The sequence below is a fragment of the Dipodomys spectabilis genome, unplaced genomic scaffold (genome assembly GCF_019054845.1).
Source record: "Dipodomys spectabilis isolate Male_0828 unplaced genomic scaffold, ASM1905484v1 ptg000075l, whole genome shotgun sequence".
NCBI classification, from domain to species: Eukaryota; Metazoa; Chordata; class Mammalia; order Rodentia; family Heteromyidae; genus Dipodomys; species Dipodomys spectabilis.
In genome coordinates, this window is record NW_024870752.1 from 13816232 (window position 1) to 13841521 (window position 25290).

The 25290-nt window shown below is 42.8% G+C and overlaps 1 protein-coding gene across 3 annotated transcripts in view; it reads left to right on the forward strand.

Annotated features, from left to right (window-relative positions):
- Clybl (citramalyl-CoA lyase) overlaps positions 1-25290 on the forward strand; it is a 189021-nt gene that overhangs the window by 88737 nt on the left and 74994 nt on the right. For all 3 annotated transcript variants that reach the window (XM_042682681.1, XM_042682682.1, XM_042682684.1), the window contains exon 2: positions 15404-15590. In XM_042682681.1, the coding sequence (XP_042538615.1) occupies positions 15404-15590 (187 nt within the window). The remainder of the gene's footprint in view (positions 1-15403; positions 15591-25290) is intronic.

Below are 25290 nucleotides of genomic sequence, written 5' to 3' on the forward strand. Positions count from 1 at the left end.
TCTTCACATTTTGTCTTTAAAAGTAACTGTGAGATTAGACACATCTTACGTTTACTCTGTATTTTCTTAATAAATTTGAATTTTCAGAGTCTCTGTTTTTATATTATAGATCCTGCTAGGTTGTTGAAAAGACTCAGCAATGTTATTACATACATCTTTTTTTTCTGAAGTGCAAAAGTTGGACGGGACCAGGGACTATTTCATTTGGAAGGCATCCATTTTCTTTTTTTTTCACTGCCCCCCCCTTCTCTGTTTATTTTATTTTGTAGTTGGAATACCTATCTCTTTTTACTTTGTACTTTGGCTCTCTCTTCTTTTGTTGGGCTTTACAATTTGCACTAGAAGATGGTAGTGGGCTTTTTGTTTTGTTTTGGTTTTCTTTTCTTTTCTTTTTCTTTGCATATTCCTCCCTTTCAGGGAAGAGATTGTTGCTGACCAAATTTAAAACACTTGGGTGTTTAGGATCCCTGCAGAGCCATTTTAAGTATTTGGACTTGTAAGGGCCCCAAGCAATAACTACCTGAATTGCTTTTAATTACACAATATAGCTGCATCATTTTACTTCAGATTCTTTTTGATTGATGCTACAAGCAATTGTAACCGCGGATGATGGGATTAAGTGCCTCTTCAAGTGACTTTAGCTTCTTGGGGGAACAAAGGGAAAGAAGAGAACACTTAGTTCCTTTTTGCCGGAGCAGCCTTTTTCTTCACTTGCCATAAAGAAATACAATTAACAAACATTATCCCCAGAGGTAAATTGAAATGTACATGCAGACAAGAACTGCTCTTGACTGCAATTAGACATATATGAGCCAAGATATTCTGGCCATTCATTAGTGCTAATTGTTTGAGAAACAAGGCCAGAACAAATGATTAAAATGTAGGTGCCATAACTAGGATTAATAGAATGTGTGATAAAATGCACACTCTTAGCTGTTGTACCCATGAGCGTTCGGAAAGTAGCTCTGATTTGACAAATGCTTGGTTCAGCTCCGCGGTGAGCTCGCAGTGTTTGCTGAAGACCTGGTGATGTTTATAACAAACAGCTTCTATCTTTCTTTCTTAATTAGTGGGAATTACTGTGCAAATGTTGGAATATCCTTTTCCTTCCCTGTGCTTTTTTGATTGTTATCGCAGTCTCTTTTATTGAGGGGAATCAGTATAAACAAGTTCTTAGGTTTCATTTCTTCGCTGTGCTTCTCTAAAATACTGGACACCAGGGAGAGCCAAGGGCAAGTTGTTTTTGTTTTTGCTAAATTTCAAAATAGTCCCTAGTCTCATATACACTGTAGTTGGAGGGAAAAATTAACTAGATCTCTGGCATTTGGAACTTGAATTACAGTGCCAGAGATCTGACAGTCAGTATTCTATAAGGTTCTTAAAGGCTGAAGGGACTAGGTTAGGGATCTGTCAGCCAGACTGAAAAGCGCTAAGCCCTCTGGGACTTTTCTTGTGCAAGTGATGTGGCAGAATAAGGACCAATTCCAAGATATAGATGGCCTTCTTCCTGCTAGCCCCAGGTTTAGGCTCTGGGATTAGCTAGTCAGTAACAAAGGAGTGGAAGACACAAAAAAGAAAGGGGAAGAAAGGTTTGAGATGGAAGAATGGGAAGATGGAACACTTGAGAAATAAACTCAGGGTGGGCCCGCCCAACAGAGGGTGCTTTAGGCCTTCTCATTGGCAGCTCTGTAGCCCTCTGTTCTCTGCTGACATTTCTGCAACCTGACTCAGGAAGCCACCATTTGGAGATTGTCCCTTCAGTGCCATGAAACATGCTGCAACCTTCCCATCTCTGGAGGACGGTCCTTGTCCCTAGCATACCTTGTAGTGTATAGTAAGCTCATTCTAAAGGAAGGCAGATCATATCAGTGTTGGTCTAGGTTAGATTTAAGACTAAAAGGGTTTTTAAAATGTTACCACATTCCAAGGACAAACACAAAAAAGTTCCTGGCTCTCTAGTTTCTCTGGATGACCTATTCCATTTTTCTTGGCTGATCACAGAAAACAATGACTTGAGTCATAAATTCACTATAACATTGATAATTATAGATGCAGTTTACAGAAAGACTTCACCTCTTAATTTCTAATTCTCTTCATAGTTAGCATAAGTGTTACTCTCTGAATTGGACCAGTTCGGTCCATTGAAAACGAAGTGGCAACATCATAGAGTGGTTCATTTTTGGAGGAACTAAAAATGAACTGTTTTATACTTGGGGCTGGTGTACTGCTAAGAGTGGCGTAAATTAAAAACAAAACAAAACACTTAACCTTCCCTCAAATTAGAGCAAGTTCTAGGACGTCTTGCCTTAAATAGATATTTAAAGTAACAAGTGCTTAATAGTATAGTACAATGAACATCCTTAAAAAAAAAAAAACCAAACCTAGATTATGTTAGAAAAAGCTTTTGTGATCACATCCATATGTTTAGTTTTTAATTTTCATCACACTTAGCTCTGAATAATTAAGAAGGAAAAAACAATCTTAATCTTATTGTGAGTCCCACACAATCAAAGCACATCCACGTGATTCGTGATCACAGCTTGTATTCACAGCTTTCGTGTGTGTGGCATGGGCCTGGCAATTAGACTCAGACTGTGTTTTTTCTCAAAATTATTCAGTGTGAGCAAGAGATCAATATTAAACTCTCCCCAAATCTACAGATCAGAATAATCTAGGGACTATGGCTAACAAAATAACAAAATTCCAAGCTATGTAATATTTTGGCTTCATTTCATTGAGAGTGGCACTTGAAAGGAATTTTTGAGAGAATCTAGGAAGAAAACAGAGATTCCATTAACTCAGATCATTTTCACAAGTTTTTTTTTTTGTAAAAAAAATTAAGATGTGGAAAGAACTATTTCCTTAAAATTGCAGAGCCATTTTCTGGAGGAAAAATAATTCTGCCATTATTATTTTCATATCAAAGAACCCAGTCATGGGAGAGACACATTAATTTGACATGTTTAGCAGCTTTTGAGCTTTTGAAAAACTGTAAAAGAATCCTAGCTACATCTGTCACATTGACAATCTTTTTTCCTGACCTTTAACAGTAAGTTAAGGAGAAATTGATCTCTCTAGTTTACATTTTCTCAGGCACTTTGAAAGCTCTGAGCAAGCTTTTTCTCACGGAATAACCCAATACTGATGGAATCTCTAGGTGGAAGTGTTTAGTGGGTGCTTTTGTTATTAAATGCTTTATTTTGTATTTTATTAATAAGAAAATACAAATAATAATATTGTTGTATTAATAAAATACAAATGATAATAATGATTATTATTTTGCCAGAGCTCGGGTTTGAACTCAGGGTTTGGGCACTATCCCTAAACTTTTTTTTTTTTTTTTTTTTGGGTCCGGTCGTGGGGCCTGAACTCTGGGCCTGGGCACTGTCCCTCAGCTCAAGGCTAGCGCTCTACCACTTGAGCCACAGCCCACTTTCGGCTTTTTTCCTTTTTGCTTATGTGGTGCTGAGGAATCGAACCCAGGGCCTCAGGCATGCAAGGCAAGCACTCTACCACTGAGCTACCTTCCCAACCCCTCCCTAAACTTTTTTGATCAAGGCTAGCACATTACTACTTGAGCCACAGCTCCATTTCAAGCTCTTTGTTAGTTAATTTGAAATAGAGTTTCAAGAACTTTCCTGCTTCAGCTGGATTTGAATCTTGTTCCTGAGATCTCAGCCTCCTGAGTAGCTAAGATTATAAGGCATCAGCCACTAATACCCAGGTAGTTACTCATTTACTTTGTGTGTGTGTGTGAGTCCTGAGGTTTGAACTCAGGGCCTGGCACTATCCCTGAAATTTTTTACTCAAGGCTAGTGCTCTACTACTTGAGCCACAGCCTCACTCTTGGCTTTTTGGTGTTTAATTGGAGATAAGAGTCTAATGGACTTGCCCAGGCTGGATTCAAGTTACAATCCTCAGATTTCAGCCTCTTTGAGTGTGAGCTACCAGCACCTGGCTTTTCATTTGTTTTGTTTTTTTTGTTTGTTTTTTGTCTGTTGTGGGTCTTGAACTTTGGGTCTGAATGCTGTCCCTCAGCTCTTCAGCTCAAGGCTAGTGCTCTACCACTTGAGCTACAGCGCCACTTCCGGTTTTCTGGTGGCTTATTGGAGATAAGAGTCTCACGAACTTTCCTGCCCCGGCTGGCTTTGAACCTGAATCCTCAGATCTCATTCTCCTAAGTAGCTAGGATTACAGGCGTGAGCCACTGGCACCCGACTGGCTTTTCATTTGTTTCTGACAGTGTTATTATATTGTCCAACCTGGTCTCCAACTCTTGGGCTCAAGGGTCCTCCTGCCTCAATCTTCCCTAGGACCTGGGACTATAGGGGGGTTGACTCCACTGCTTTTTCTTGTGGGTATTACTGGTAGTACCATGGTAACAATATTTGAGATATTCTCCATACTGTTTCAGTATATTAGCTATATTGTCTTTTCTCCAACTAGGTTCAGATGAGATCTTCCTAGTCAGGAGTGCAAACACTGAGCAATCTGTGTGTGTGTGTGTGTGTGTGTGTGTGTGTGTGTGTGCTGGTTACTGGGCTAGTTCAGTTTGAGATCTTCCTAGTCAGGAGTGCAAACACTGAGCAATCTGTGTGTGTGTGTGTGTGTGTGTGTGTGTGTGTGCTGGTTACTGGGCTAATTCAGATGAGATCTTCCTAGTCAGGAGTGCAAACACTGAGCAATCTGTGTGTGTGCTGGTTACTGGGCTAGAACCCAGTGCCCAGAGTATGGGCTCTGTTCTTTAGCTTTTTCATTAAGGCTAGTACTTTATCACTTCTTTATCACTTGAGTCAGATTTCTACATCTGGCTTCCCCCCCCCCCCCCCCCCCCCCCCCCATTGAAGATAAGAGTCTCACAGATTCTCCTGCTTGGACTGGATCCTCATGGATCCTCAGATCTCAGCCTTCTGAGTAGCTGGGATTAGAGGCGTGAGCCATGACATCCTGCTGACTGAGCAATGTTAACAGAAGGCTATGTTTCTAATGTTCATCCCTGGCCAGTTGTGGAACCCTCTCCCTTGTTATTGTTTATGCACAGTGTTTCAGGTCCCAAAATCATAAATGGTCTCTATTGAGCAAAGATGCTCCTGCTTGTGCCGGCAGGGCCTTAGGTTTTTTTTTGGTCGGTCGTGGGGCTTGAACTCTGGGCCTGGGCGCTGTCCTTCAGCTCTTCAGCTCAAGGGGAGTGCTCTACCACTTGAGCTACAGCGCCACTTCTGGTTTTCTGGTGGTTTATTGGAGATAGGAGTCTCACGGTCTCTCCTGCCCGGGCTGGCTTTGAACCGCGATCCTCAGATCTCAGCCTCCTGAGTAGCTAGGATTACAGGCGTGAGCCACCAGCGCCTGGCAGGGCCTTAGGTTTTTAACTACAGTGTAACCAGACACTTTCACATCATGTGTCTGACAGGTGCTGTGCATGCAGGCTCCCTGCGTCCATCCATCTTCCTGGGCAGAGTCCTGAGTAGCCAAAGGATCCTGGACCAGGGTCTCAGCAGCATTAGCAGTTAACCAATAATGAACGACATCCTTTGAGCCCTTTGTGTTTCCTGGAGCCACTCTAGAAGCAGCCCAGAAAGAGCAGAGATGCTAATCGCTTTGTGCTCCCAAATGTGGTCAGTGAAGGAGTGCAGGTTTCCCTCTTGACCCCAGTGTCACTCCAGGAGAAAAAAAAACAAAACCCTCCAGCTTTCCCTTCACATGAAACCTCTGCTCCTCCTGCTCTCACCCAAAGGAGAGCAAGAAAGTGGGATTAAGGGGCTATCCTCTAACCGGCACAAGCTCTATTGTTGTTCCCCTCAACACTAAACAAGGAGCTTTGCAGAAAAACAAAAGGCTCCTCCTTCCCCTGCCCCCACTCGCCCTTCCTTCTCCCTCTCCTCTTTCCTTCCAACTTCACACTTCCCCATCTGCTGCTTTCCCTCTATCACCCATCTTCACCCTCCCTCCCGTCCTTTCTGTTCTCTCCTTTTCCCACCCAGTTCCTGTCCCCTGGTTCTCCTTTGCCTCTTTACCTCCTGTTTAACTGGTTTAGGCTTGGCTCCTATAAAACCCTTCCTTTTCCTTCTCTTCAGAAAAGTGTCCTTCTCTGATCTTTGAGGTACTGCTGAGCACCCAAAAAGCTGCCATGGCACCTTTACTGACACAATGGGGACCCATTAGTGGGCACCAGGGTGATATGGGGCTTCCTTGTTCCTGGGACTCCCCTCCCCTCCAAGGCACACACATGCATAGACAATTAGAGCTTGGTGGCCACACTAGGTGGTCTCAGTGGGTGGCAGTGAGGTGCTACTAGACAGTCAGCTTTTCCTCCACGTCTGGACCGCTCACAGCCCTTACTGAGGAGGGCGCAGCTTGCTGTGGACTCAGTGCTGCTGCCTGCAGAATGAGTGGCAACTTGAACTACTCATGTGTTTGAATATGGAATGATAGCAAGGATGTGACATGACAAAAACTTACTGCTAATATTAGGTCTCTTCTCCTGTCCTGTCCTGTCCTGACCTTTCTCTCTTCGCAACAAGGCCTTGCTATATTGCCTAGGTTTGCTTCTAACTCCTAGGCTCTAGCAATCTTCCTGCTTCAGCTTCTCTGACAAATGCTACTATTCCCAATTCTTTAATTTTATTCTTTTATGGTAAAATATACAGAACATAAAACTTCTATTTTAATCATTTTTAGGTATACAGTCTAATGTCTTAAGAAGACTTCATGGGCTGGGAAGGTGGCTCAGTGGTAGAGCGCTTGCCTTGCATGCTGAGGCCCTGGGTTCGATTCCTCAGCACCACATAAGCAAAAAGAAAAAGCCTGTGGCTCAGTGGCAGAGTGCTTGCCTTGCATGCATGAGGCCCTGGGTTCGATTCCTCGGCACCACATAAGCAGAAAAGGCTGGAAGTGGCGCTGTGGCTCAAGTGGTAGAGCGCTAGCCTTGAGCTGAAGAGCTGAGGGACAGAGCCCAGGCCCAGAGTTCAGGCCCCACGTCCAGCAAAAAAAAAAAAGAAAAAAGCCGGAAGTGGTGCTGTAGCTCAAGTGGTAGAGCGCTAGCCTTGAGCTGAAGAGCTGAGGGACAGCGCCCAGGCCCAGAGTTCAGGCCCACAACTGGACCCCCCCAAAAAAAGAAGACTTCATGCAACTATCACAACCATCCATCTCCAAACTTTTGCATCTTCTCAATCTGAAGCTCCATTTCATTTACACAATGGTTCCCTCAACCCTCTGCCCCTTTCAGCTCCTGGAAAACACCATTCAACTTTCTGAATTTTGTTTTTAAGCGACAGGGGTCTTAATATATAGCCAGGCTAGAGTCCAACTTGAGATCCTCCTGTCTCTACTTCTTGATTACTGAGATTACAGCTATGAACTATCATACCCAGCTACATTCAGTTGCTGTGTTTCATGAGTTTGACTCCTCTAAGGACCTCATAAATAGGATCATAGAGCATTTGCCCTTTTGTGAATGGCTTACTTTATTTGGTTTAGTGGGTGACTTTACTTTTTGATGTGGCATTTGTTTACTTTCTCATTCTGTGTGAATAAGAAAGTGCTAGCACTGAGGTTACTTGTAGAAACTAGTTTTGGCCTTTGAGGAATGAGTGCTTGACACTGGTCCAGCAGGAACTAGGATGCGGCTTTTCCTCTGCTCCAGTCTGTCTTTGTCCTACAGCCGCCTTTTCCTAGGGTGTCCCTGGCAGAGAAGCATAGAATAGACAAGGAGCCAGACACCAGCCATGGTGGCTCAGGCCTGTAATCTTATTCACTTTATTTACTCAAGAGGAGGAGGGAGACCCACCTACCCATCCTGAGCCCTAGCTTTGTACATGGGCCCCCAGGAGCTGCAAGGCTGACCGGCAGCCTGTGGCTTATATCCTGAGCCCCAGTTCACAGAAGTGAATCACCAGTGCACTGCCAACCACTACCCTGAGCATAAAATGGAGCACTTGAGTGAGGTGTAATCTAATTGTCAGAGAGTTTGCCCTGGCAAAAATGTCTTCTTGGCCATCCTGAAATGGGCTACATATTTATTTGTACTTGCACCACATAGTATTTGCACAAAAGGCCTGCTCTGTGATAGGGGAAAGGGGGGGGGGGGGCAAATAGCTGGATTTTGTTCGCATGTGCACGGAAAGCTTCTTTCTCTTTCTCTGTGCACTGTTGCCATAGCAACCAGAACATAGTTCTTCAAAATAGGGAAGGAATCTCTTGGGGCACTTGGGAACTTAGCAAAGTGAGAACATAAGTAAGGCTCAATTATAGATGCTGGCGTAAATACCTGATTATTAATAGCCATAGGTGTGGCAGAAATTAGTAGGTGAATTTTTCTGTCACCCAGAGAATAGAAAAGAAGTGGTAAGTGGGCTCTTCCCTCCATGCCAGTCTTCTGCACATATTACCATTTCCCAATGAGGTCAGACTTTAGCTTTTCCTGGGTCATAACCAAGGAGATGGCCATGGCGTAGACCCTTGGAGGCTGCCCCCGGAGTGTGTTTCTGTTTCTGCCGACTGGCCAGCTCTTGCCTTGTGCACCCTGATACTGTCAAGCCCAAGACAGCTTTGTGTGTCTTCCTGCACCAGCCCGGCTGTCCACGCTATCCGCCTTGTAGACAGTTATCCTTCTCCTAGCAGTAGCTCTCTGGTCAGGTAGAAACTTGTGGAATCTTCCAGATCCTGGAGATGGAGGTACATGGTGCTCTAGCCCCTTCTCTGCATAGTGCTGGCAGCTCTCCTGCACCTCCTTGTCCACACTAAGTCTCCCTGTAAGGCCTCTTCCAGGAGCTTTTTTTTTTTTTTTTTCCACTCCCAGGGCTTGAACTCAGGGTCTGGGCACTGTTCCTGAGCTTCTTTTGCTCAAGGTTAGCACTCTACCTCTTGAGTCACAGAGCCACTTCTGGCTTTTTCTGTGTATAAGGTAATGAGGAATTGAACCCAGGGCTTCATGCATGTTAGGCAAGAACTCTACCACTAAGCTACCTTCCCAGTCCCTGAAGCAGCTTACTGCCCTCAGCTTACTGTTTCCCACCACCATTTTAGCCACTTCTACCATCCTGCCCCTGCCTGGCACAAGGCCGTCACCTTTACTCCAGTCTGATCACGTGTATCCCCTCTTTCAGCATCTAAAGCAATTTTTTTCTGAAGAACTTTTTTTCCTTCCCCCTTCAAGGCTTCTATTCCTTTCCCAGTTCCTGGGAGCTCTGTGTTCAGACCCTTAAGCAGTTGCAAATGAGACAACCTCCTTCTCCATTAACAAAGACAAGTTTACTATCTCATGGTGGCGCTGGGATGAGAATCCAGTTATAGTGCAAGGACTTTGGGTTCTGGCCTCCTGCCATGCCCACACATCTGCAGTAATGGTCACTACTGAGGCAGGCATGCTCAGAGCTGAGAGCTGTGATTTCCAAGTCAGGAGCTCTTATCGCTCAGCTCCGCATTGTCATTCCCCACAGCTCCATTGATAGAAAGTTGTGTCATTGGTACCTAGTCCCTTTTGGAAACAGAGCAGGATTTGATTCTGGTAACAACCCCAAGTCCTACATTGGGTTAATAAGTCCCTTGGGCTGTGCTGTCAGCCTGGTGCAGACTATCACCATTGGCTGCACTTCAGAGTCTGTCTTGAAGCTTAAAAGACACCCGTGCTGGGGTCTCGCTGCAAGTTTCCTCAGAAGGGCTAATTACTTTGGACTTCTTCCTGGGTATGGCTTTGTTTTTGTTTTTGTCAGAGTTCCTAGGATGATTGTAAGGTGCAGCCCATGTTGAGACATCTGTATATGCCCTTAGCTAAGGAAACTATTATCAGTTTAGAAGTCATATATATATACCAAGTAAGAGAGCCTTAATGGACATTAGCTTTTTTTTTTTTTTTTCCCCCAGGCCTGGGCCTGGGCATTGTTCCTTAGCTTTTGTGCTCAAGCAGTCTACCACTTGAGTCATATAGCTCCTCTTCCAGATTTTTTTTTTTTTTTGGTCTGGTTGTAGGGCCTGAACTCTGGACCTGGTCGCTGCTGTCTCTCAGCTCTTCAGTTCAAGGCTAGAGCTCTACCACTTGAGCCACAGCACCACTTCCCGGCTTTTTTCTTTTTTCTTATGTGGTGCTGAGGAATCAAACCCAGGGCCTCATGCATGCAAGGCAAGCACTCTACCACTGAGCCACCTTCCCAGCACCTCTTCCAGCTTTTTTGGTGTTTAATTGTAGATAAAAGTCTCATGGAGTTTCCTGTCTGGGCTGGCTTTGAAGATGATCCTCAGATCTCAGCCTGGGTAGCTGGGATTCCAGGTTTGAGCCACCAGCACTTGGCTTATATTGGCTTATTTGATTATTGTTATTTCAAATATTGTTAGCAGTTCCAGTGTTGTTTTTAAATCAGAAGGACTTTTCTGTAGGGATTTTTTCCTTCCAAATTTGCTATATTTTTACTTGTGGTTTTATTAATTTCATGTCATCTTCTTGTATATGTATATATTTTGAATATGTATGTACTGGTAGTGGGACTTGAATGTCAGGGCCTGTCACTGTCCCTGAGCTTTTTCACTCAAGGCTAGTGCTCTACCACTTGAACCACAATTATACTTCTAGATCTTTGGTGGATATTGGAGATAAAAGTATCATAGACTTTCCTACTTGGGCTTCAAACCTTAAGCCTCAAATCTCAGCCTCCTGAGAATTTAGGATTACAGGCATGAGCTACCAGCACCCAGCCTAGGAGAAATGTTATTGGGGTAGATTTTTTCCCCCATACATTGGGAAAGTCTAGCACAGTAGTCCTTCCAGTCAGTAACACATTACATCCCATAGAAAACTATTAAGACCCAAAGCCTCGGTCTGTTCCATTGACCTCAGACTTCCTGCAGCTGGGGTGGTGGCATCAGCAGATGATGCCAGTAAACTGTCAGGTTTGAGAATCTACAACCCAGAATATTATGCTGCAGATGTTCCTGGGACCTGCTTCAGCTGCAGACCCACGTGCATTAGTCATGGTGGGCTCTGGAGTCTGTAATCTTAACCTCTTCCCAACAGCAGATTCTTCAGCCGAGAACCTCCTCTGAGGCCAGAGGTGCTGGTCTATAGCAATGGAAGAATCCAGAGGGCTTCAAAACTCACCTAAGCCTAAGCCTGGGCGCAGTAATTTAATTACATTGAGTAAGGCTTAGAATTTGGCTTCTTTTCTTCTTTCAGTACTAAGGTTGAGGATCTCATGCTTTCTGGTCAGGTGCTCTACTGCCGAGCCACACCTTTAGTCTCTTTTCCTGTTTTGTTTTTGTTGTTGTTGTTGCAGTGATTATTTTTGAGATAGAGCTTGCTTCTTGCCCAGGGACAATCAGCCTGTTTTAGGCTTCCCATCTCACAAAGATGACAGGTATGCACCATCATCTCAGTGCCTCCATTTGAGTTGGAGTTTGAAGGGCTTTTCTGCCTAGGCTGACTTGTAACTGTGATCTTCCCATTCTTATCTTACAAAAAAGAAGATTATAGACAAGAGCCATTGGTACCCTGCTCAGAATTTGACTTTTAAAAAGCTCTTCAGGCTGGGCACCAGTGGCTCATGCCTGTAATACTAGCTATTCAGGAGGCTGAGATCTGAGGATCACAGTTCAAAGCCACCCCAGGCAGGAAAATCCATGAGACTCTTATCTCCAATTACCCATCAGAAAACCAGAAGTGGTGCTATGGCTCAAGTGGTAAAGCACTAACCTTGAACTGAACTGCTCAGGGATAGTGCCCAGGCCCAGAGTTCAAGCCCCAGGACCCTCAAAAAAAAAAAGCTCTTCAGGTCATCGTTGTACTGAGTTCCAGGTTGTGAAGCAAAATGGTAGTAGGTACTAGTTATGTCTCTAGTTATATCAATAGTTAATCAATGGCATAAAGTGAAGAAAGAAGGCAGGAGACAAACAAGGCCAGGAGAGGCTTCCCCTCTGGAACACCAAATCTGTACCGTGGTCCCCTGTAGGGAGAAGGCACCATAAGGCTACCAGATTTTTTCCAGCTCATAGTAAGCCTCTTATTTGCATATTGTTGGAATATATTTACATGTTGACTGTTAACCAGTCCTAAGTCAAACTATATAAAATAAGATTGAGCTTGTCACCTGCTGCAGTTACATTCATAAGCAGTGTCAGTGTAGAGCAGAAAACAAGCACAGAACAGATTTTTGGAACCGTGAAGGTGGAAGAGGGAAAGGACTCAGCTGCTGGAGGGAGGAGAGAGGCTCAGGAAGCCCTTCTTCCTGAGCTGTGGCCACCATGACTGGGCTACTGACGGCCCCCTCCAGACTCAGAGTCCGCACATGCTGTGGCCTGAATCCTCGCACCTCTCCTTTATTTCAAGCAGTTTTGCTGCTTTTGATCTTTTCCAATCTAGCCTGTGTGTCACAGGGAGTCTTGCTGGTCCTATTTCCAGATCTTTCTTTTGAGTGACCCTCCCTGCATCTTCTGGGAATGTTCTGTGCCCTTATGGGCTGCCTCCCAGCCACTGCACACAGCCATACAAGGGCGTTCCCTGAGCAAGACTCCTGACTAAGGGTCAGAAGAACTGACCTTCACCTTGCTCCATTCCCCAAGCCACACTGCAATAGGAGCACCAAGCACCCTTTTCTCCTATCCACTGAAAGGATAGGAGAAATCCTTTTTGAAATCTATATATTGAGGGCTGGGAAGGTGGCTCAGTGGTAGAATGCTTGCCTTGCATGCATGAGGCCCTGGGTTCGATTCCTCAGCACCACATAAGCAGAAAAAGCAGGAAGTGGCGCTGTAAAGCTCTAGCCTTGAGCTGAGGGACAGCACCCAGGCCCAGAGTTCAGGCCCCATGACCAAAAAAAAAAAGAGAAGAAGAAGAAGAAAAAGAAAAGAAATCTATATATCAAGATGGCATTGTAGAAACCCTGTGTGGGGCACCCACTGGTATTCATTAACTGTTTACTAAGTGAATGAATGGATTGATGCATGAGCAAAAGACCGGAGAGTAGGCAATGAGGACAAGTAGAGACTTTCCTGTCATTTAGGTAAAAATGAAAGAGGCTGGAAAAACAGAGTGTAAGTGTTCTATGGGTGCAAGTTGAGGAATGGAGGAAAGAAGGAACTCATCATGGTTGGATGATGGTTCAAGGATGATGAAGGAGAAGAAAATGGAAATTACTTGCTGCTTAGTCACCAGTAACACTGACTCTTTCACCAGAATGAGGATTAGGTGGCAGATGAGTCCTACTGACTTGCTTCTGAGCGCTTGGCTTTGGTTGGTTGCTGTGGTCTGAATGTGGTTTGAGTTTTTCCTCAACAGTTCATATGTTGGGAGCTTGTTCCTCCATTGGAGATGTGAGTGTTGCTGGAATCTTTAAGAGATGGAGCCTAGTGGGAGGTTCCTAGGTCATGGGGAGGGGGAATAGGGGTGGGTGGGAGGGATGCCCATGAAAGGATTTGTGCATTTTTAGAGGATTCCTGAACTGTTTCTGCAATTTTTTTTTTTTTTTTTTGGTCAGCCATAGGGTTTGAACTTGGGGCCTGGATGCTGTCCTTGAGCTTTTTTTGCTCAAGGCTAATATTCTACCACTTTTAAGCCATAGCAGCACTTCCAGTTTTTTGGTGATTGAAGGTAAGAGTTTTTGGACTTTCCTGCCTAGGCTGGCTATGAACCTGAAATCCTTAGACTTCAGCCTCCTGAGTAGCTAGGTCTGTAGGCATGAGCTTCTTTGTGTGTATTTTATACATAGGCTGTGGACATAGTAGTGTGTGCGTATAATTCTAGCATGTGGGAGAATCTCAGGTCCAAAGTCAGCCTAGGCTAATAGTAAGACCCTGTCTAAACTAAACAAAATCCAAAAAGGAATTGTCTTAATGTCTTTTTCTAGTTTGTCTACTATCAGGTGTTTCCCAGAGGGTTTCTACCAATTTGTTTTTTTCTTTTGGGAAATATTTTCCTAATTTTATGGTTTTTATGATCTTATCTTGTGGTTGTTCAAAATTAAGCCTTTGGATCTAAAAATCATGTGAGAGCTGACTTGCTCTTCTTTGATCAAATGTTATGATCTAAAGCACCATTTCTGCTGGACAGACTTGTAGTGAGCTGAAAGTACAGTGAGAAAAAGGAGGAGTGGACATAGTTTAGAGCAGGCAGGGGCTATGATTAATAATGGAGCTGCTCCTGCTCTGCACACATCCATATCAAGCAGCTAAAGTCTTTCTGACTGGCTAAGGTTTCCCTGTATGTCACTGCCTTTTGTAAATCTTCTCACAAATCTGCAGAATGATGAAGAGGGGAAGCTTCTAATAAACATGTCTTTAATTACTGAGCTAGATGTGGTCTTCCATCAAGTTCTTTTTACTCAGTTAAGATGGAGCCAGCATATCCATCTTTTCTTAAAACTAGACTTGAATACTGTTTTTCTACTGTAAAAGGTGCATTGGCAGAGAGAGAGGCCCATATTCTAAGGCCAGCATCATTTGTTGATTTTCTGTCTTTATGTGCATGTAACTGTAGACAGTACAGTTGAACATCTCTAATCTGAAAAAATCTGAAATCTAAATATTTTTTTAAATTTAAAACTTTTTGAAAGTACTGTACCTGAATTTATGTGCTAGGTTACAGTGAAAACACAGGGACAAACCAAGGATGGTAGGACAGGACTATAATCCTGGCACTCAGGAGGAAGGAAAATCTCCTGAGCTATTTAGTGAGACTCTATTTCAAAAACCATGGGCTACGGATATAGATTAGCGGTAGAGTGCTTGCCTAGTATATAGAAAGCCCTGGGTTCACTCCCTTGTGTTACAAAAAAATAATGGCAAAAAATTACCTTCAGGCTATGTGTATGTAAAACAGAAATGAATTTTATATTCAGACTTGAGTGTCATCCCCCGGATGTCTCATTAAGTATATACAAAATTTCCCAAATTTAAAAACATCTCAAGTCCCAAACATTTCTATTCTCAAACATTTTTGCTAAGAAATATTCAACCCGTATTAGTGGTTAGTAACGTTTGAATATACCTTTTTCATCTCTTTCTCCACGGGAGCTATCTGCACAATATATTGATACTGGAAGTCGTTTTCCAGGAAGAAATAGGTACTCCATTCTCCGTCTCTCAGAAGATAATGCCAGTAAACAGTGCTGTCTATTTTTTAAATTTCAGCCCAAATGACATTTTGTTTCTTGATTACTTTTGTTGTGATTATTTTCTTGGTTTCTATGTGAGCTTGTGTTCTGCTATAATTTAGAAAGATTATTTGTGTGTCCTATTTTTCATTAAAATCAAGTTTTTGCAGGGAGGAGGCTAGTATCATGGCTTCAATGGGAAAATGCCTGCCTACCATGTGTGAGGAGCTCTTGAGTTCAAAACCCCAGTATCTTAATTTTTTTTTTTCTCACAAGTTTGTAAATAGAGAAATTGTATTTGGGACTAACCCCAGTTGTGTCTCCTGCAGGACAGCCTCCCTGGCCGCTGGTGCCTGCAGGCGCGGCTACAGCCTCTGGCCCAATCGCAAGTACATTCCTCGGAGGGCAGTACTCTACGTCCCTGGGAATGATGAAAAGAAAATAAGGAAGATTCCAAAGCTGGAAGTAGATTGTGCCGTGCTCGATTGTGAGGATGGTGTTGCTGTGAATAAAAAGGTAATGGCGTGGCTTTCAGAGGGGAAGAGAAACAGAAATCTCCTATTCTTGGGATTGGATCTCTTACTACTTGGATGGAATCTGCTATACTCATCTTCTGCTGATTGCTAATGTGTTTTGGATCCAGCCCTTGTATGAGTTCTCATTGTGTGTCTTTTCTCCCAGAGAAAGAAAGAATTTAATGTATCTATCTATCTGTCTGTCTGTCTGTCTGTCTGTCTGTCTGTCTATCTGTCTATCTATCTATCTATCTATCTATCTATCTATATTTATTTTTTTGAGGGGGTCCGGTCGTGGGGCCTGAACTCCGGCCCTGGGCCCTGTCCCTCAGCTCTTCAGCTCAAGGCTAGCGCTCTACCACTTGAGCCACAGCGCCACTTCCAGCTTCTTTCTTTTTGCTTATGTGGTGCTGAGGAATTGAACCCAGGGCTTCATACATGCAAGGCAATCATTCTACCACTGAGCCGCCTTCCCAGTCCCCCCAAATATATTTAAAGTCATGACATTCAGTAAATGTAATTGCCATGTGGATAGACTGAGCCACAGTGTTCCGGGAGGAAGTTCTCATTTTCCTTCTTAAAGGGAAACCCCACACAGACCCTTTGGATTACATGTAGCTTCTGGCTGATTTCCTCATGGTCTGGTAAAAGCAATAAGTCTTGGAAAGTTCCTAGTCTTTGAATAGGTACAAAAGTTTCTTTTCTTCTCTTTGTCTCTGTTTCTCTCTCTCATTTGACTTCTAAAACAATGTATTTGTTATTGTAAAGATGATGTGCAGAGGGTTTACAGTTACATAAGTCAATTAATGAGTACAATTCTTTTTGAACAATGTCACCTCTTTCTCTCAGTTTTTCCCTCCTGACCTCCCTCCCCTACAAGTTGTATAGTTCATTTTCATGGTAGTATCTAGTGAGTATCACTGCTGCATTTGTTCATCCTTTGTCCTACCATTTCTGTGCTCCCCCCTAACCCTCCTCAAACAGATAAACTCACGTATAAGACAGAAGGTACAGAAATAAGGAACAGCAACAAAGGAGACAAAAAAAACTACAAAAAACAAAAGGCAAAATACCATAATAACTTTTGTTTCTATTACTTGGAGTTTATTTCAATAAATATCATTTTATATGATCGTATGTATATAGCTGTTGAGCCTTTGTGATCCTCTTCTAAGAATATCCCTCTTCGGTCTCACTGTGAGAATATCTAGAATCCTGTATAATTTATCATGTCCAAGTATATTTTTTTCTTTGTCTTTTACTATCAAGTGTGTTTACTTATAGATTTGTAGGCATATTCTAGTTACAACAAATGAGGGAAACAATGCAACCTATGTTTCTTTGGGTCTGGCTTACTTTACTATAATTTTTTCCAATTCTTTCTATTTTCTTATGAGTGGTACAATGTCATTCTTTCTGATGGAAGCATAGAATTCCATTGTGTATATATACCACATCTTCTTGATCCATTTGTCTGCTAAGGAGCATCTGGGTTGATTGTATATCTTGGCTTTGGTTAACAATTTCTGCAGTGAACATGGTTGTGCTGGTAGCTTTAGTATGGCCTTGTTTGTGGTCTCTATTGGATAAATGCCCAGGTGTGGAATTACTGGATCATAGGGATGCTCTATGTTTAGTCTTTTGAGAAACCTGCTTTCCAGAATAGTTGAACAATTTTACATTGCCACCAACAGTGTAGTAGCATTCCCTTTTGGCCACATCCCTGTTATTGTTAGTTTTCTTCATAATGGCCATTCTAACTGGGTGAGGTGGAATCTCAATGTTGTTTTGATTTGTATTTCTTTTATGTCCAGAGATGTTGAACATTTCTTCATGTGTCTATTGGTCATTCTTTCTTCTTCTGAGAAGTCTCTATGCCTTTAGCCCAGTTATTAATTAGACTATGATTTATTTGAGGATTTATTTTGGGAGAGGTTAATTTTTTGAGCTCAAAGTATATTTTAGATATGAGACCCTTATCTAATGCATAGCTAGTAAAAAAATCTTCTCCCATTCTGTAGGCTTTCTATTTATCTTGCTAGCTATGTCATTTGCCATGCAGACACTCTTCAGTTTGATGCAATCCCATTTATCCAGTCTTCCTTTGATTTATTGTGATTCTGGATCTTCACTTAGGAAGTTTTGACCCATACCTAGTAATCCTACCTCTTCCCCTAATATTTTCATGGTATCTGGCCTTACATTGAGATCTTTGATCATTTGGAATTGATCTGGTACAGTGTGCTATATAAGGATCTAGCTTCAGTTTTCTGTGTGTTTACAGCCAATTCTGCCAGCACCATTTGTTGAAGAGGCTGTCTTTCTTCCATCATGTGTATTTGGCTCCCTTATCAAATATTAGGTGGTTATAGGTCTATGGGTTCATTTCTGAGTCTCTATTCTGTTTTATCAGTCCTCAGGCCTATTCTGAACCAGTACCAAGCTGTTTTTATTACTATGGCTTTGTAATAGAGTGTGAAGTTTGGTATTGATATTCCTCTGACATTGTTCTTCCTGCTAAGAATTGTTTTTGCTATTCGGGGCCTTTTATTATTCCATATGAATTTTTGGATTGTTTTCTCTATATCGTTGAAGAATGTTTATGGGATTTTAATGGGTATTGCATTGAATTTTAGGTAGCTTTGGGCAGTATTGCTCTTTCATGATAGTAATCCTTCCAATCCAGGAACATGGGAGGTTTTTCCATTTCCTTAAATCTGCTTTAATTTCTTTTTTCAGATTTTTAAAGTTTTGATCATAGAGATCTTTCACATCTTTAGTTAATTCCTAGGTTTTTTTTTTTTTTTTTGAGGCTATCACAGATGGAGTTGCTTTCCTGATTTCACTGTTGCTCTTCTCGTTGTTGGCATACAGAAAAGGTATTGATTTTTGAGGGTTGATTTTATACCCTGCTACCTTGCTAAAGTTTTGGATCAGCTCAAGTAACTTAGGGGAGGAATTTATAGGGTTCTTTACATACAGGACCATGTCATTTGCAAAGAGGGATAGTTTTGCTTCTTTTTTTCCCAACTTGGATCCCCTTTATGTATTTTTCTCACCTTATTTCTTGTGCTAGGAATTCCAGTACTATATTGAAGAGGAGTAGAGAGAGTGGACATCCTTATCTTGTTCCTGATTTTAGAAGAAATGGTTTTAACTTTTCACCATTAAATATAATGCTGGCTATAGGTTTGTCATATACAGCCTTTATTATATTAAGAAATGGTCCATGGATTCCTATTTCTCCAGAGCTTGTGTCATAAAGGGGTGTTGAATCTTGTCAAATGCTTTTTCTATATCTATTGAGATGATCATATGGTTCTTGTCTTTGCTTCTGTTGATATGTTAATTATATTAATTGACTTACATATATTGAACCCTGGAATAAATCCTGTTTGATCATAGCGTAAGATGTTTTTGGTTAGTTGTTGAATTCAGTTGGTCAGAATTTTTTTGTCAGTCATGGGGCTTGAACTCAGGGCCTGAGTGCTCTCTCTGAGCTCTTTTTGCTCAAGGCTAGTGCTCTACCTCTTTGAGTACCAGTTCTGCTTCTGGTTTTCTGGTGGTTAACTGCAGATAAGAGTCTCACAGACTTTCCTGCCAAGGCTAGCTTTGAACCATGATCCTCAGATCTCAGCCTCCTGAGTAGGTAGAATTACAGACATGAGCCACAGTGCCTGGCTAGTTGGCTAGAATTTTTTTTTTCTTTTGGTCGGTCATAGGCCTGAACTCTGGGCCTGGGCACTCTCCCTTAGCTCTTCAGCTTAAGGCTAGCGCCCTACCACTTGAGCCACAGCACCACTTCTGGCTTTTCTGTTTATGTGGTGCTGAGGAATCAAACCCAGGGCCTCATGCTTGCGAGGCAAGCACTCTACCACCAGCCTATTGGCCAGAATTTTATTGAGAAGTTTTGCGTTGATGTTCATTTAAAAAAAAAAAAAGGGTCTATTGATCTCTTTCTTTGGTGATTCCCTATCTGGTTTTTGGATGAGGGTCATGCTGACTTCATAGAATAAGTTTGGTAGTTATTTGAGACAGCCTTGATATGAAGCTAAGACTGCTCTCAATGTATCCTCTTGCTTCTGCCTCCTCAGTGCTGGGAGTATTGGCATGTACCACTGTACCCAGGCACATGAGGGTCTTATTTGGTGGTTGTCTGTGGATGTAGTTGGTTCCATTTTGCTTTGCTTAACTTTGTTTTCTGGATTTTTATAATGAACATGGATTTGTTTAATGACTAGGGGAAATATGTAAGACTTCATAATAATAATTTATGTTTTAATGAAATCTGTTGGTAAGACACACTTTCACCTTTGTCTGTCCTGTCTCTGGACAGTGAAGGTCAGCTGGGAATGGATTGTGGGGCTGGTGGGTAGAGAGATCTGGCCATCTGGACTCCTGCCTATCTGGTTGCCTCTAGCTCCAGACGATCTGAAATAACCTGATTGTACTGTATGGCTTTCTAGATTAATTGCTTTCCTCAGAGATTCCAGAAAACAAATATTTTCCTTAATTTAAAAAATAAAGCTAATTTTCACATCTTCCCACTGGAGAACCCAAGGCTTTCTAAGTATTTGGAAAAGGATTAGAATAAGCATAGGGAATCTAAAATGTCTGCAACATCTTTGACATGTGCAAAGAAAATATAATTAATCTTCTTTCTCCCAGAGGTAAAACTAAATAGGCCTTCTTTTTCTTTCCTTCTTGAAGGCTGTAATGTGATTCTGGTATGATTCCTCCTGAAATTTATGTAGTATGCTTTAAGATTAGATAGTAAATTGTAATTCCAGTTCTCTGTGACCTAGGGCAAGTCACCTTACTTCTCTGCCTCACTTTCTTATCTGTACTTCAGGGATGACAATATCTTCTTTTGTCAGGGACAGGGATTATTATGGAGGGAAAGTTGATAAAGTGCCTGGGAGTAGCTTGATTTCCTATAAAAAGCAGATTAGATAAAGCTTCTAGCAATCAAGATTATAGGGGAAATTTTTTCAGCACTGTAGCACAGTGAGCCATTAGGTACCCAGATAAAGTTCTAATTATATTTCATTGCAAGTCTTCAGGCTATCCTCTGAGATATACCTGAGGATGCTTCCAGTCCCTCACATGCACTGGAAACACATTCCAAGGTCTATTCCCACTTCCCTTCTGGTTCAACTGTGTCCGAAGCCATCCTTGTATTCACAGTAGCAGAAGTTGCATTTCTACTTAGGGCAATCTATGGGAGAGAAGAAGAAGCAGGAGGGAGGGGAGGGGAGGAGAAGGAGGAAGTGGAGGAGGAGGAGGAGGATCACACCTAAAATTCTCTTTAAAATCCACAGAAAGCCCTAGTAAGCCTGGGTAGTACTTGTAAAAACATTTTTTTTCAGGGTTGGAGGTGTGGCTAGTTGGTAGAACAAAAGCATCAGATACCAAGTGAGAGTCCCAGTCTCAGACATAAAAAAAAATAAAAAGACACATTGCTTTTCGAGTAATTTCTTTTTTTCTCTCTTGCTCTCTTTTGAAATCCCCATGTCTGAGCTTGAATTCGGGGACTTGCATTCTGACTTAGGTCTTTCTGATCAAGGCTGGCACTGTAGCACTTGAGTCACACCTCCACTACTTCGTTTTTTGTTTTGTTTTGTTTTGTTTTTTGAGTCTTGAACTTAGGTGGGGCTGAAACTCAGGGTACTGTCCCTGAGCTCTTTTGCTCAAGATGAGTGCTCTGCTTTTGAGCCACAAGTGCCCCTTCTGGTTTTTGGGTGGTAAATTGAAGATAAAAGTTTCTCAGAGAGGGGCTGGGAAGGTGGCTCAGTGGTAGAGCTCTTGCCTTGCATGCATGAGGCCCTGGGTTCGATTCCTCAGCACCACATAAGCAAAAAGAAAAAAGCCAGAAGTGGTGCTGTAGCTCAAGTGGTAGAGCACTAGCCTTGAGCTGAAGAGCTGAGGGACAGCGCCCAGGCCTAGAGTTCAGGCCCCATGACCTGACCCAAAAAAAAAAAAAAAAAAGTTTCTCAGAGACTTTTGCCAGGAATGGCTTCGAACTGGGATCCTCAGATGTCCACCTGCTGAGTAGTTGGATTATAGGCATGAGCCCACATGTGCATAGCCATTTCTGGCTTTTTGTTGGTTAATTGGAGATAAGAGTCTCTGGAATTTATCTGCCTGGATTGCCTTCTAACCTTGATCTTCAGATCTCAGTCTCCTGGATAGCTAGGATTATTTGCCCAGTTATTTTTTTTTCATATAGTTTCTATCTAGTATTTAATTTAATTTTATATATTTCAAGTTACAGCTAGACAGGCTAGAACCTGTCAAAAAAATTTTGGATTTTTATTTCATCATCTAACATTTATATAATCTGGGAATTTGATAAGCACAACATATGTAAATTTATCAAGTTTCCTATGTGAATGTTGAAGCGGTTGGGGCCAAGTGTTGCACAAACATGCCGTTAAGAACTTCTGTTAGAGTTTATTTAGCAAACTGCTGCTGCTGACTAATGCCAAGCATTGTAATTTGCATGACAACCCAACAAGATATTGCTGTTCTATTTTGTTTATAAAGAAAGTAGGGCAAACTGAGGTCATGTTCATGATGAATACTGGAGATGTGGGTGTCAGTCACCACCTCCCAAAGTCTAGGCTTTTAATGAGGTTACTATAAGGCTTATGATAATTGCTTTTTCACAGCAGAAGTATATCCTCAGTGTATCTGCACTTCATTTTTCTGGTTTCTTTTCTTTTTTTTTTTTTTGCCGATTGTGGGGCCTGAACTCTGGGCCTGGACGCTGTCCCTCAGCTCTTCAGCTCAAGGCTAGAGTTCTACCACTTGAGCCCCAGCACCACTTCTGGCTTTTTCTGCTTATGTGGTGCTGAGGAATTGAACCCAGGGCCTCATGCATGCAAGGTAAGCACTCTACCACTGAGCCACTTTCCCAGCCCCTTTCTGGTTTATTTTCTATCTCTCTCCCCTCCCTCCCTCCCTCCCTCCCTCCCTCCCTCCCTCCTTCCCTTCCTTCCTTCCTTCCTTCCTTCCTTCCCTCCCTCCTTCACTTCCTCCCTCCTCCCTTCCTTAGTCTCTTTCTTTCATTCTTTTTTGTTGGTTGTGGGGCTTGAGCTCTGGGCTTGGGGACTGTCCCTCAGCTCTTCAGTTCAAGGTGAGCGCTCTACCACTTGAGGCACAGAGCCACTTCTGATTTTCTAGTGTTTATTGGAGATAAGCGTCTCCCGGACTTTTCTGCCAGGGCTGGCTTTGAACTGTGATCCTCAGATCTCAGCCTCCTGAGTAGCTAGGATTACAGGCGTGAGCCACTGGTGCCTGGCTTTCATCTTTTTTTGACATATGTCACTATGTGGCCTAGGCTACATAGCCTCAAGCTTCCTATTTTTGCCTCTTAAACACTGGTTTTACAGGCTTGCGCCACCAGGCCTGACCATATTAAACTCTTATTTTAGATTATTTAGTTATAATTTTGCTAAGTGAGACTATTATTTCCTATTTTGACTTTCTTGGAATTATTCAAATGTAGTCACTTCATTTTATATGCCATTTTCTTCTTATATTAAGAGACTAATTTCATTGGCTCTGGATAGAGTGTGGGTTTATAATGAAAACAATAGGAGTTTCCACAAAGCAGTTTGTAAGTACATAATACCATCTAGCAAGCTCTAATCATGTCCCACTGATCCAATTTGTGTGTAAGTAGCTCCTTCATGTCAAGAATGGCACTACCCGCTCACCTTCTCAAGCATCAAGGATAAAAGATGACTCTTCTCTTCCTTGTTAAACACATGGCTGTTCAAGCCACTGGTGCTGGGCCACAGTGTGAATACACCAAGTAATGCCCAGAATTCCTCTGAATTATGAACACTAGAGAAGCTAAAAAGCCACTGGTGCCCGGCTGTGGTATCATTTTTACAGAGGTAAGACTTAGAAAATAGGTAGGAAGATGGATATCATATTCTTTGAAGTGTTTCTTTCACCTATAAGAACATAATTTGAAGGTTAAAAAGACAGACTTGGGGAAGTGGTGCTGTGGCTCAAGCTGTAGAGTACTGGCCTTGAGCTGAAGAGCACAGGACAGCGCCCAAGCCCAGAGTTCAAGCCCCAGACCGACAAAAAAAAAAAAAAAGACAGACTTGGGAGCCAGGAGTTGGTGGCTCAGGCCCATAATCCTAACTACCCTGGTGGCTTTGGTATGAAGATTGCAGTTTGAGCTCGCCCAGACAGGAAAGACTGTAAGACTCTTATAATTAAATAACCACCAAAAACCAGGAAGTGGAGGTGTGGTTAAGAGATAGAGCACCAGCTTTGAGCAAAAGAGCTAAGGGACAGCACCCAGGCCCTGAGTTCAAGTCAGAAGAAAGTAGGAAGAAGGAGGGAGGAGTAGGGGGAGCAACAAGGACATCAAACTTGGGCTAGGGATGCCTAGGAGGATCTAAAATGCTTGATTCCCGCCCCCCCCCCCCCCCAAAAAAAAAAAAGAAGGAAAGAAAGGTAAGGAAGGAAGGAAAAAAGGAAGGAAGGAAGGAAGGAAGGGAGGGAGGGAGGGAGGGAGGAAAGAAGGGAGGGAGGGAAGAAGGGAGGGAGGGAGGAAGGGAGGGAAGGAGGGAGGGAGGGAGGGAGGGAGGGAAGGGGAGAAAGAAAAAGAGAAGAGATGAGATTTGGAGTCAAGTTGCCTATCTCGCAGACAATGTGACCCTTAGGGAAATTATTCTACTTTTACTTTAAAATAAGCAATGTAGTAATAGTATTAGAAGTGCCTGGAACCATGCCTGGCACTGAACCAGCCTTAATGAGAGTGTGCTAAGTATGTAAATAGCGATTTTCTTAGCTGTACTTTGGCCAAAGGTCTGACAGAGCAAAGTAGCTGCCAGTGGCTTAGATTGCCAAGGCAAGGTTCATTGGTTTTGGCTTTGCTATTTCAGGAAGCCAAAACCAACCGGCTATGTAGCCTAGGCTGACCTCACACACAAGATCCTCCTGCCTCAGTTTCCGGAATGCTAGGATTGCCACCACATTTAGCTAGCTGGCAATGATCAACACCTTGCATTTCTGACTCTCACAGGATAGTGTAGTGGGACACATGGGCTTTTCCAATTTTGCAGTTTTTTAACGTCTCTTCCTCCATTATGGTAGACAAAATGGCTTTGCAGACAGAAAAATCTCAATGTGTCACTCAGGCTCCTCCCATGCTGCTTCACACGAAGGAACTGAGTGGTGGATTGACTGCTTAGCGAGCGTGAAACTGAGCTCCAAACCTAGTACTGACAAAGACAGCTCAGAAAGATTGTTTCTTCTCCCGCAGGAACCAGAAAGGACATTATCTTTCTCTGTATATAGGTCTTTTTTTTTTTTTTTTTTAAACTTTGCATTTCTGTGTGTGGTCTTTGAACAATTCTGAGATGCAAAGCAGTAAAAGTCCAAGGAAGACAGGAAGTGGATCTGTGAGGTGAGGCCTGTGGGCTTTTCAGAGCGGGGAGAACAGGTCACTGTCCTGGGCTGAGGTGCACTTCTGGTCAGCTACCCCATAAAAGAGGCACACCCAGACACCAGTGAGGACCTCTGGGGAGAGTGGAGTCCCAAGGAATGCCTCTTCCCCCCCACCTGCCCCACAGGGCCGAGGACCCAGAGCTGACCAGGGGGCTGGCTTGTCACAGCCATTCTCCACCTTGAAAAGCAAGAGGAAGCCATTTACCTTTTAAGTGATGATCAAGGAT